The sequence below is a fragment of the Ceratosolen solmsi genome, unplaced genomic scaffold (genome assembly GCF_000503995.2).
Source record: "Ceratosolen solmsi marchali unplaced genomic scaffold, CerSol_1.0 scaffold6, whole genome shotgun sequence".
NCBI lineage: Eukaryota > Metazoa > Arthropoda > Insecta > Hymenoptera > Agaonidae > Ceratosolen > Ceratosolen solmsi.
Window position 1 is genome coordinate 14998213 of NW_011948414.1, and position 14353 is coordinate 15012565.

The window sequence follows — 14353 nt, forward strand, 5'->3', positions numbered from 1 at the left end:
TATATATATATATATATATATATATATATATATATTAAAAATATAAATTTTATATTACAAAATTAATGATTCTAATGCAAAAAATTAATTGACAAATTATTAAAATATTACGGACTAGTTTACATAAACTTTTTAAAACGAAATGATAAATTTTTAACTAAAATATTTGATGAAAGAGAAAAATATTGTTGATAATTTTACTAAAAACTCTAATGATATTAACATAAATTATTAAATTACTGTAAAATATTGTGACAAAATATTTATTAAAAAATTATTATGTAACTACATAATATTTCTGCAAAATAAATTGTTTCATATTAAAATAATAGATTTTTGAAATACTAGAATTATCGTACATTTATTACAATACATTTTATATCGTTAGTGGTCCAAAAGTTTTGCAAAAAAAAAAACTTTTATTAAAACATTTTCACACATTTATATGTAATTTTTTAAAATATTTCATTTTAAATAGATTGTTCACATCGCAATAATTATATATTAATGATGATGAAAAGTTGATTGCTTTATGAATATTAATTACACTTTTCACAAAAATCAATATCCTATGCTCTAATATACATTATGCATAGTAAGAAAACTTTAAATCCTGTACGCAGTTAAATTTACACTATAAACATAGACTATGTATAAATATGTATATATTTGTGCATAATAAAAATGACTTTATAAAAATTAATAATAATATCGTTTGATATATATATATATATATATATATATATATATATATATATATTATTTTATATAAGATTAGGGAAATACTATAAAATATATGAGTTAATATTGAGTAAATATATTGTATGTAATATCATGATATTGATTAATTCAATGCAGATACCAGAAGTATATAAGAAATCTGAATGCTTCAAAATTTTCGTAATAATCACTTATTTTTTATTCATTTTAAATTCTTAGTGTATCTTTTATTGTATGTATAAACATTATTCAGATATGGTTTTATCACGGTACATGGATATTATCATTAAATGTTATACGTTTGATGAGTTATTAAAATAATATTAATTTTTCAGGTAATATAAGTAATACATTAAATTTTCTTTATCTATATAGTAATGCAATGCCGTTATTTTAACTCATTTAAAAAACATTTAAAAATTTAATGTTAATTTAATTAATGTAGGTTACACAAAAAAAAATAAATATAATGCGATATATTAAAAATTATTATTTAATAGAAAATTATTATTTTAAATGAAAATATAAAGAATATATTAAACTCACATAATAAACTTTACTAAACTTCTATACATTAATTATTAATATTAAAATATATTTTTATTTCAAAGTAACTCAATAAGCGTTACCTAAATGTAAGGAATACAGGAAACAGGAAAGGAAGGATGAAAGCTAAGGAGATGAAAGGAAGGAAGGATAAAGGAATTGAGCGAATGGAGAACGAAAAAATAAAATAAACTAAAACATGTGAAATGTGCAAAATGAAAAAAATGAAAAAGTAGGTTGAAAGGTCTAGTAAATAAATAGAAGTAAATTGTGTTAAATTGATAGTGAAAATAAAGATTTAAGTTGGAAACTTGGAAGGTATACCATACGTAAGAGTGTAAATAAATACCGTTGATAATTGAATTGAAAGTAATTAAAAACTTGCTACACCCTTAATATATAAACATATAAACATTTACTAGTGAATCGGCAATCAACTCTGATCAGAGCGTCTTTTGGAACGACCAATATGCTTCTTCTGTATTCTGTTTATATGTCAAGTTAAAAAATTATATACTATTGTAATGAGATTAAAAAAACATAATTCAATGACTATATAAAAATGGAATACTAAGAAAAACCATAACAGACAAGAGAAGAAGAGTTTATCGAAAATAAATTTCAATAATGTAAATATTGCGTGAATTTGGAAATGATATGACTATTAGTAATTAACAATTGGTTTAGGCAATTGAATCAATTTTATCTTTACGAGACCGTATTCGCGCATCATTTCTAATTACCCTTTCGATATTGCAACTTTAAAGATTATTTACATTATATATAATAAATATGTTCATACATTCAATTACAATACTTGTACGTACTTTCTATACTTTCAAATTTTTAAATAACCTAAATGAAGTAATCGACATTTTAATGCATGTACATTTCCATTGGTCTATACTATAATTGATTTTATTATATTATAAAACATTGATTGATGTAAGAAAAGTGAAAATCACATTTACCATTATATTTAAAAATTTTTTTAATGTACTTTTTATTTACCATGATTTTATAATATGTTGTTTTGTAATATAGAAATTAATGTTAATATCAAATATAAATTAATCATTATAGTGCCAAATGATATAATCACAAATATTTTATAATTTTTCTATAAATATAGATTTTTTATTATTATTATTTTAAGATAAATGATTAATTATACTCCTTTTTTGAATATTACAAAATTACTTTATATTTTGTTAATAAATATAGCTAATATTGAACTCGTGTTTATGAAATAAGTTTATATAAAAATGTTAATTAAAAAAATTAATTATGAAAATAATGTAATTTTAAAACGATAGCATTTAAATTCAAACGTTAATTTCATCAAAATTCATCTTCTATTTTCAAAATCATCTTGTTAATGGATAAATAAAATTGAATATACAATTAATGAATTTAATGAACATGATTTTAAACACATAAAAAATAAGGAATATTCTCATTATTAATGATTATTCCTTCTTACTATATCTTAATAAGAATTTATTTAAATTTATTATGAGTTTTGGAGCTCCGACTCCAACTTTGTTATATTATTTTAAATTGTACATCTTCCATTATTTCATGAATATTGATTTGCGACATATTGAGTAGTTTTTACTTTTTACATATATGCAGTTCGCATATAATTTTAAACAATTTTTAAATAAAACTAATTTGTCTAAATTAAAGTTATGAGATTATAATTGTGTGTTTATTGTAATTCTTAAAATTATAATTATTTATTTAAATTTATTACATACGATTTTATTTGCCAATAAATGTTTTAAGATTGATTTTCTATTGAACATTGTATATCACTTAATAACTGTTTTTATAATAAATCTACAATATACATATATAGATCAATTAAATAGAGAAACGAGTCTTTGTAAAAAAGAGTCTACTTCTGCAGAGTGTATATCAAACTGAGATATTTAATTTTCCAGACACATACAGAATCTATCGTATTGGGTTTAGAATAAGTATTTATTACATTAAATATATAAAGATAATTATATTCAAGAAGTTTAATTCTATTTTATTTAAGTCACTTTAACATATATTTTTTATGCTAAGAATTCATATTTTTAAACTACTTCAATTAAGTCACATTATTCAAAAAGTAAAAAAATTATCCAAATTTTCAAAATTTAATATTATATTCATTGTAAACCAATAAGAGGAAAATCATACTTCAACCATGATGTTTAAATCATATTTGCTTGAAATTTTCATAAATTATAATGTAGTTACTATATAATTTTGTTAGTCGTGATCTAGAAATAATTAGAGAAAATAACCATTTTAATGAGAAATAATAATAATAATAATAATAATAATAACAACAATAAAAAAACAAGGATACAGGAAGCGGAAAAAATATAAAGAAAAAGGTGAAATAAATAATCCAATGAGAGTTAAAAAAGGAAGGTTGAGCAATAGTTTGAGAAACTTTAATCATCTAGTAAGGTCACGTAGCCTTTTGAATGAGAGACAGTTGTGAAGGTGAGTTGATACTTACTGGTGCTCCGTTAAGGGTCCACGTAATGTTGGGGGCGGGACGAGAAGCGCCTGACGTACAATTCGCTTGGAGTTTTTCCCCGGCTGGTAAGTGGAGTCTGTCGACTGCAATTCTCGGCTCTGTTTCTGGGACATCTGCTCATCATAACGAAGCTACATTAATTCTCTCCTACTTTGTACTTTTTGTTCCGTAATCTTCTTATCTCCGTCTAAGTAATTTAATAAGCTACCAAGCGATTCAATGAAGCAAATGAGCTTTCTTTATTATTATCTTCGACGAGAAAGTATTATATATACACGAGTAAGAGTTTAAGCTTTACTTTGGATGCATTTATGAAAGGAAGCCTTAAAGGTGAAGTTTGCTTCTTAAAAACTTCGCTAGAAGGTAATGTTGCAAGCAAGCTTTTTAAAATACGAATTAGAAATATATTTTAACTTAAAACTGTAAAAGGGATACGTATATAAAAGATATTCGTTTCATCGTTTCTTCTTACAACATTAAAATATATATACGATTAAGTGAATTATAATGAAATGTTATGCAATTATAAATACATATATAATATATCATGAATTATGTCTAATATATAAAATTTTCAATTGTAACGATTACAAGAATTGAATATTTTATTTTGGAAAATGTTTAAAAGTTCATACTATACAAAAATGCACACAATTTATATAAAAACTTCGATTTTTTTTTGTATATTATTTCTTTTATAAATTTAAAAATCTTATAAAATATTACAAGAAGATATATAAAATCTTTGAATATTTTAATAATTTATAAGACAAACGTCTACGGAAAATGTCTTTGGAACGGAAGCAGATAAAAGAAGAAATAAAAAACTAGAAAGAAATAATCGGATCGTTGAAAAATTTTAAATTCATCGAATGGAGAAATTCTGATCTCGTATCTCACCGACAACAAGGACATCAGCCTCCTGGAGTTTGGTGTCGTAACGCGGGATGTCCTCGGTTACTTCACATTTGTACCTCCCAGTGTGGTTATTCTGCACGTTGACTAGCGTCACGTCCTGCATGTTCGAGCTCGAGACCTGCGGATGTCAAATCTAATGTACCATAGGTCTTTTTTATTCTTTGCTTTTTCTTCCTTTTCCGTTCTGTTATTTCTGTTATTCTTTTTATTCTAACTGTTTTTTTATGCGATTCTATGGTTGTGTATACGATTCAATTCCACCTTTCGTATACACTCTTCTCTCTCTCTCTCTCGCTCTTTTTTTTTTTTTTTTTTTTTTTTCAATAAAATTATTATTTTACTATGTGGAATTAATTCGAAATAAGCATTTTCTTAAGAAATAAGTTAATTTGTTTTCATCACGATAACAGAATTTGAAAATACTTATTATATAAATAACTTATAATCATAGGTAGCTAGCTTATGCTATTATTTACATTACATAATTTTTATTTCAAATTATCATATTTCGTATGATATAAATAATTATTTGTGTTATTTCTATCATTCTTATAGCTTATATTATTTTTTATAATTTAATTTTATTGATTTATAAAATTACTTCTCTAAATATTCTTTATATTCTCAAATTATTTATATTTCAATTATACATACGGTATGAATAAATAAAATGTTTAAACAATATATTTTACTGTATTTATTGGATTTTACAATAATTGATACTTGACAATTTTTATCAACATTTAAAATATTAAGGATCAATATTCTTTTTATAGATAATTTCAAGTACAGGCAAATAATTCAAGCATATACAAAGCGAAGGTAAAATTTTTTTAATAAAAAGTCATGAATCTTTTTGATATGGAAATTTGATTTGATAGGAAATGATAGTTATTTAAAGTGCAATAATTTATAATGTTCATTAATTAATTTATGTGTATATTTATCTGTAAATGGCAATCTAAATGGTGATATATTTTTTTTATATATTTTTAAAGTTTAATGGTTTGTAAAAAAAAACAAATTATTAAATACTATCAATGTTGAAACGATTACTTCAAATTACCTAAAGTCTTGTAATGTTAATAACTATTATGAAAATAATTTCATTTACTTATACTTTGTCAGTTGTATAGAAAATTAAATTATCGATGACATATTTTATTCATTTATTCAAGCTTTAAATAGGTAATGTTACTTCTTTTATTTTTTACCTTTAAAATGCTTCATACGCGCCATCTTTGAAGATAATATTTATTGTTCTCCAGTTATAAATAACATTTATATGATCATATGCTTTGTCTTTTATTGGTCAAACTTATAAATGAATTTTTACATATTCTATAAAAAACATTACTATAAAAATAATGCTTTGTTTTCGTTCTCGTTTGTCTTATTTCCTTTCTTTATCTCATTTTTTAAATTTTACTTAGTGAACAGTAATAGGTCTTAAATTGTATTATAACGAATTATATTTAAAATTTATTTGTAAATACATTCATGCACAAACTTATATTATATATAAAATATTATTCCACGGTAATAGTAGTTTCGTTCAAATCTATAAAAATCACTAAAGAATATTATATTACATTATGTGATATTCTTTGGCTAGTTATTTCAAATATAGTTTAAGCTTTTCTTTTTTGTAAATGCACTTTGATTTCTTTCAGAGTTCAATATATAATTTTAGTGTATCAATTTACTAGATCTGAATTTTATTGTTATCCGAATATTAATCCTCTTTATTTGTCATTTTATTCATTATTAATATTTTAAAAGAATTTCATTCAAATACTGATGTGAAATATTTAATATTTTAATCGTGTTTTATATTTAACACAATATATTTCAAAATATTTACACACGTTAAATAAATCTTCAATATCATTTGAAAGGTAATTAAATAATAATATCTGATGAAGAAGTAAATGAGATCACATGAAAATATTAATGAGAAATAAATGAATGCGTATAGTATGATCTCACAATTGATTGTGTATTGATATTTATTAATAATGTATTAATATGTATTAATATGTATACTATAATACTAATATAGCATCTCCAGCCTTAAATATGGGCAATAAATAACTCATTTTGTGTCATTAATAACGTGAAATTCGAAAAAATTTAATAAATATTTATTATCTAATGATGAAAAAAATTTAAAGAATGCAAACTTATATTTACTTATCGTGAAATTTTTCTTAACAATTCTGAACAATTGGATTATATAAAAAAGCTGATTAAATAGCATTTAACTTCCATAAAATATTATTATATAAAATTTAATTTATCACCTCGTTATTTATTTTACATCTATTAACTCGTCATCCCTTTAATGTTTAAGTGTTGTTGATGTAAGGCTTTTCCAGTAAAAGTAATAAAGTCTATTTAAATAATCATAATATTGCTTGGGATTATAATGATTATATATTAATGATTATAAATTATTAAGTAAATTATTAATATTAATATATCTGTGACATAATACATTTTTTGTTTATAAACAAATAGTTAATTCTCTTTTTATGAATAAGTAAGATATACAAATTTTAATGATAATTATAATAATTAATAGTTGAATACATAATTATGCAAAATTCGTTATAAAAATAAATTATAATTTTCAATTTTATTGTTAGTATGTGTTTGTTGAAAACTTGATAATTTGATAAAATTAATAAGATTGATTTTTATAAGATCCAGTATTTTGTTGTAATTAAAGTCATTGATATTAAATTATCATATTAAGTTTGAATACTTTTATGGGATCTAAATATAAAATTAATAATTATGTTTTACCACAAATTTACTTATTCCATTTTTAAAATACAAAAAATTATGGAAAAAGTAATTTGTTTTTTTTTCCTGTAATTTGAAATAAATTTAAATAAATAAATAAATTTTTATATAAAGATTAAAATATGGGTTATATTCAATAAGGCTTCAAACTATTTTCAAATATACAATTTTTATGTTTTATTAATAAATTTTTACGTAAATTAAAATTAATAATGCGTTTATTATGTTAGCTAAGAATTTTATTTTTATACGATATTCTCCAATACTGTTCATTGGAATAAGAACTCATTCACTATTAATTATTATTAAAGCTAGACTATAGTTCTAACGTATAAAAAGTTAACCTTGAATAATTTATTAAAAATATCTAATTTATTTTTTATTCATATCAGTCTTAATTCTAATTTTATGAAATAATAAATAAATATAGATTAACATTTCAATCAATGCCATTTATCATCATAATATTTTTTAAGCATTATATTCCGTATTGCCCTTAAATATATACATGACATATTATATTATGCACAATTATCAAAATGTATGATAATAAAAAATAATCAGGCAATATCTACGAAATAGTTGTAATCTATTAGAATAAAATATTTATCGAAATAAAAGCTGTCAACATTACTCGGACTCTCAACTTAATTAAATATATTTCCGTTCGCCAAGAGTTTACATACTTACTTTATCGTTGTAAAACTTATATTGTGTCTGACAATAAAGTGAGAGGATATGTAAATATAAAAAGAGGACTTTATCTATGTATTATAACATAAATTTTCATTGAATTTGTTTCTATTTAATTGATATGTTTGTGTATGTTCAATAACAACTGTCAACGTACATTCAATAATATTGATATATTATTTGAATTTAGAAGATCGTTTATATTGATACTTTAATTATATATAAAGTCAAATCGATGAAAAATTTAATATGAAAATTAGCGAATAAACAAGTATAATATATATCTAACAGGAATGATTTTTCAACAAAATTTCAAAAAAGGTTGAGACAGAAACATTATTTGTAAGTGAAATGCAAAACAAATACACGAAAAGGATTTATTCAAAGAAGTAAACACAAGAGTTACACATTTTCGTGGTTGATAAGAGCTTTATTTTTCATTTTTGACAACTAGCAATACGGAATAGAAAGGTATTTAAGATGTAAAAGCACAAATGAGAAGTAAGATGTTGGATATGAGTTTTAAAGAGAAATTAAGAATAGTCAATATCTGAATAAATTACGAAAGTAATAACCCAACATAATATCAACTATGTCATTATTTATATATAATATTGGTTAATATTAGTATGTATACTCTTCATATATATATATATATATATATATATATATATATTATATAAACTAATAATCAATTATATCATCAAAGTATGAATAGAATTAATAATTAATAAATGTACTAACCACACGTAAAATAAGTAAAATATTGGCTAAAATAAAAATATGATTACAAATTAATTTAGTATCCATGCAACCTTAAAAGCGGAAGTATCAGTAACGATAATAACAAAATCAAATTCAGCATTTTACATTTACGCGTTAGGTAGTGCTATCTCTTTTATTGGAGAGCTTCCTTCGTTAGAGTGTAGACATGCTGCTAAAAATTTAAACGAAATATTCATATTAAGATATATACCATAGATAAATTCACTAAATTTTTTCATCAGAATTTCAAGCCTGTCTTTTATCCTTTTATATATAATACGATTACTAAAAAAAAAAAAAAGGTAAAATGATAGACGTATTTAACATATATAGACGTAATGATAACACGTATTTAATATACTTTTTAAAATTTTCAATTACGAGTGATACTAAATTTTCAATTTAAAATTTTTATTTTAAAAAGTATGAAGTTTTATTATACATATCAATAATAACTTTTATCTTGCTTTTCTCCATTGAAATTACATTTATTTCAGAATTTAATTTATAAATCTTTAATATGACAATCACAAATAATAAATATACCTTTCATTTTAATTTTAAAAAGGTTTTGTAATAATTGTAAACGAAAATTGGAAAAAAAAATATTACACACAAATTAGAATAAAAAAAATTTATTATATAACATGAGCGACGTAGGTGATTTTTTATTTATTGTATATAACAAACAAATATATTATCTACTTGAATGGGCTTGTGCCAGTAATTATAATCCTAAATAATCATGGAAATAAATAGTTCGTAACGATGATTTATTCAATTATTATTCTCATAAATAATTCCTGTGCTGGAAGCAATGTCATTTAAATCTGATTCGTATAACCTAGAATGCGATTATACCGTTTGATTTATATTTTATACTCCTTGGGAAATGATGGAAACTTTACATTTCAATTCGATCACATAAGTCACAGTATCTCTATCAATTGCGAAAGCCGACTAATTACGAAGTGAAAATCAACAGTAATTCAAAAATTGTATTTGGTCTAGTTCTATATCTCTATCTTTCTCTCCTATATTCAATATCACTACACATAGACAGATTATATTCGATTTTTGTTCTACGGTATCTAACATAATATAATAATAATTAAGTGTCTAAGGAAAAGAATTGTGACTACACATTTGCTTATTCGAATATGTTTTATCTAAATTATATGTAATTTTCTGTAAATAATATTATAAAAACTTCTATTCATTACACAAACTATTTAAAAAATAAATTTAATTTATCCAATTAATTAATTATACATTATTTTATATAACTTTCAAACTTATTTAAACTATTTTGAAATATAAAATAATAACGGATATAAATAAAAAATTTTTAATTGCTTCAGATAAACTACAATTTTTTAATTTTATTGTAAATATGTACTTTCAGTAAAAAAAAATATATATATATATATAATCGATAGCATTGACATTACTTTCTAAAAAATAAATTTTTAATAAAAACAATCAACTGTACTTAATTTCATTTATGATTCTCATATAAAATAAGGTTATTAATGAAGAACATGGTTGAAAGAAAAAAATTTGTACTGGTTTTCGCGTAATTGGTTAATTTTATCTACAATTATTGCATTCTAATTTATACAAAAATAAAATCATTGGAAAGTCTAAATTTAATATAAAATTTGTATTATTTATTTTTATCTACTTTAATTAATATTTATGGATATACATTTAATCAATTTACTTACATTAACTTGAATATTTCGTACTTGAAAGGTGTCATGAGGTGGTTCGTTCTTTGGCACAAAACGATAAAATTCTTCTTCATCCAAGTACCACTTTATAGCATAAAGATGGGCATCTTCCAAATCGTAGCTACAAGTTAACAAAGCTGAATCACCAACTCGTACTCTTTCTGGCACTGTGATTTTTAAATTTTTTAAACTAGTTGAACCTGAAATGAATTAATTATTTAAACAATAAAATAAATATAACTTTTGTTCTTATATTGAATGACTGATTTGTATTAGATGATATTTTATGAATAAATATTATCGGATGAAGAATAAACTTGTAAGTTTGAAATGAATTTTTTAGAATTATATGTAGCACATTAAATATTTTATATATAAAAGCAGTAATTTAAATTCATTTGTATCAAAGAAACTTATCAAAGTACATGTAATATTTGTGTTATTATGTATGTATTATTTTATGTATTATTATGTATTATTATGTATTATTATTATTATTATTATTATTATTATTATTATTATTATTATTATGTATTATTATGTAGTACTTGTATTACTTGTATTATTACTGTATACTTACAAAGTACTGCTTTTTATAAATAAAATTTTTTTAATTAAATTCTTATTTAAATTTTTACTCTATATTTTATTTTACAGTCGCCTTCTTACTAACAAATTAAAGGAAATTGTGAAAACTTTCAACTTCCGTTACACTTAAATTTAGTACTACAATTAAGTTTCGTTGATTATTTAGAAATTATCAAAGACAATAGTAATTTTGTATAGATCGTAAAATTTTCATGAAAATTATAAAATGGTCGTTCAACTTTAAATGCATCGATGCAATCGAAAAGCAAAGGAAGAATTTTGTAACTCATGAGCCAACGAAGTAGATATTGGAATTAAATGTTAAAACAAAGTAAAATTCGTCATTTCTTACATATAAAAGACGAAAAAGTCGAAAAAATATTTAGAGAAATAAAAGATTCGAAAGATGAAAGATGTAAATGAAGTAAATCTTGAGAAAAGATATAAAAGAGACTATCATGCAAAAAAGGATTTAAAAATTTCTATAAATTTCGAGAAAAGATGCAAAGGATAATCTCTATTCCATCATGCTTCTTCTTTGTTTTTTTTTTTAAAGAACAAAAAAAGGCAGTATATATCAGTATGTGCTTATACGACGTTATATGTATATGTATATATATATATATATATATATATATGTATAAGTGAAAAACGGAAAGAGTTATATATAAACCGATGACAGTTCCAGATGACATACTAAAATAAAAGGTAAAAAATTCCCATGTATATTTATTACTGGAGCAGCCTAAAACTACATTTTATAGTTTTGAACTTTGTGACCTTATACTTAAACTAAAATTAACTATCTTATATGATACCCTATTCTCCACAGGATACTTAAAAGCACGTTTTATAAAACGCCTCTGCAGAAGACACTAAGAATGCTTGAAAATGTAAAATATTATATGCCATATTTGGTCTCATTTTATAGTTTTCCTTTCTCCAACGAATTTTAGTACATTTATCTATATATGACAAGAAAAAAAGAAATTATTATAAATGTAGGCTCTTGAAAATTGTGGATACTAACTATGCTTATAATATTACTTATATATTACTTGTTCAATTTTTTCATGTTTGAACATTTATTGAAAATCTAAACATTTTAGAAATCAATAAAAATAATATAAAGACTATAAAGTAAACTTCTTACATTTAAAAGAAAATATGTATATACAAAAATTTCGACGTATTATTAATTAATATATATATTTATAATATAATTTTTTTTTTTAATCACAAGAAATTTATTTTAATTTGTTAAATTTCAGTAATTAAATAAAAATCTTATACAAATGTTTTATCAATGGTTATTTATTGTTCATAGCAAATAATTTTACAAAGTCATTGATAATTTTTATATGTATAACTCACTTAAAAAAAAAAAAAAAAACGAATATTTAACATATTGATAAATTACCAATCTACCTAATTAATTGTCATATTACTTGGCTTCTTGATAATTGTACAAACCAAATTTTATTGTATGCTACTTCCGTATTATTTCATATTTTTTTATATTTTATAGATAGTACATTAATAATGTATAAATACCCGGTGATATCGATGATTACATTGATATTTTATATAAATACCATATTATTGCCGTAGACTCTACAGACCCTGTCAATTCCTTTTATGATTTTCTAATATTAAAAATGCTAATATAATTTCTTATATAATTTAGTATATTGTTTATCGTTTGATGTGACTGCCTTTTAATTAATTTATTTTTGCGTATGGTTAAAGTAATTAATACTCTAAAATCTCTTTGACGTGAAGATGTTGAGAAAGTATACCGTGTAATATTCTTTAATCTATTAGTTAACAAACTTATTAGTTTTTTAATAAAATTATATGTTTTCCAATTTATATAATAAAATAATATTATATAATAATAATCATATGTTTCAAATTTTTATAAATTATAATATTAATTTATAATTTTAAAATGAAGTAATTTTTAAATTATAACTTATATATTCTAATTAAATATATTAATAGATTAATTAATTGTAAATTATTAAACATTATTTATGAATAAATGTTTGACAATGATACATTGCTCACTTTTTAAATGTCATTGCATTTTTTACCTTTAGACGCTTAAAATTAGCTTTTTGTTTGTACAATACCTGTACTATATAGATAGATAGTCAAAAAGTTCTTTCAAATCTTTGTTATGTTTATCTCTATTTTTAGAATACATAATACCTTGTAACTTGTAGATGGAGCAATGCTCTTTGATTCATCAATAAAACAGTGATCAAAGCTCAGATATTTCATGAAGTACAAAAAACTCTTTTATATATATATATATTTTACTCGTAAATGTCGTCCATAGGAAGTCGATTTTTTTAGCGATTTATTAAATTAAATTTTAATTCGAGTGTTATCAAATCTATTTATATGTATGCTTATATTTATATTGATTCATAATTTATATTTATAGTAACAAAATATTTCTTATTATTTGATAAAAATAATTGAAACTACAAATTTATTTATATTATTTCTTAATATTAATTTGAAAACGAAGACTGTATCGAAATTCGTATTATAGTTCTAAAAGTACTGATGATTGCATTTTGATATATGTAATTATAGTTTTTTACATATATGATGCATAATTATTATATTTACAAATATTAGTTTTTTTTTATCATAGTAAAATGTTACAATATATTAAAATGAACATTTCTTTAAAATATTTAATATCAATTAAAAATAAATGTTTTACGAATTTGACTTTCAAGAAATATTATTATAGGATATTTTATTTTATTATAGTTTTTTTTTTATTTCCAATGAATATATATTAAGTATATATTGCAAGATAAATAATAAATAGTATATGTTTGAATGAAATAACATATTTCGGTAGGAAATAATTTTATTTGGGCAGCATAGTTGAAAAAAAGTCTGTCCTAACAAACTCCGATGTTGGAGAATAAATATGTAAGCAACCAAACAATTCCAAACGTAGAGTGAAAGCTTTGCTTCTTCCTACTCTCGATTACCAACTTGCTAAGTAAAGCTT

At 21.7% G+C, this 14353-nt stretch overlaps 1 protein-coding gene across 1 annotated transcript in view; it reads right to left on the bottom strand.

Annotated features, from left to right (window-relative positions):
• Positions 1-3736: 3736 nt before the first annotated feature.
• Positions 3737-14353, bottom strand: part of LOC105368484 (cell adhesion molecule 1-like) — a 68570-nt gene continuing 57953 nt past the window's right edge. Inside the window, exons 2-4 of the mRNA XM_011507496.1 lie at positions 10720-10925; positions 4709-4844; positions 3737-3921 (exon numbers count right to left, since the gene is read on the bottom strand). Of these exons, the coding sequence (XP_011505798.1) occupies positions 3737-3921; positions 4709-4844; positions 10720-10925 (527 nt within the window). The remainder of the gene's footprint in view (positions 3922-4708; positions 4845-10719; positions 10926-14353) is intronic.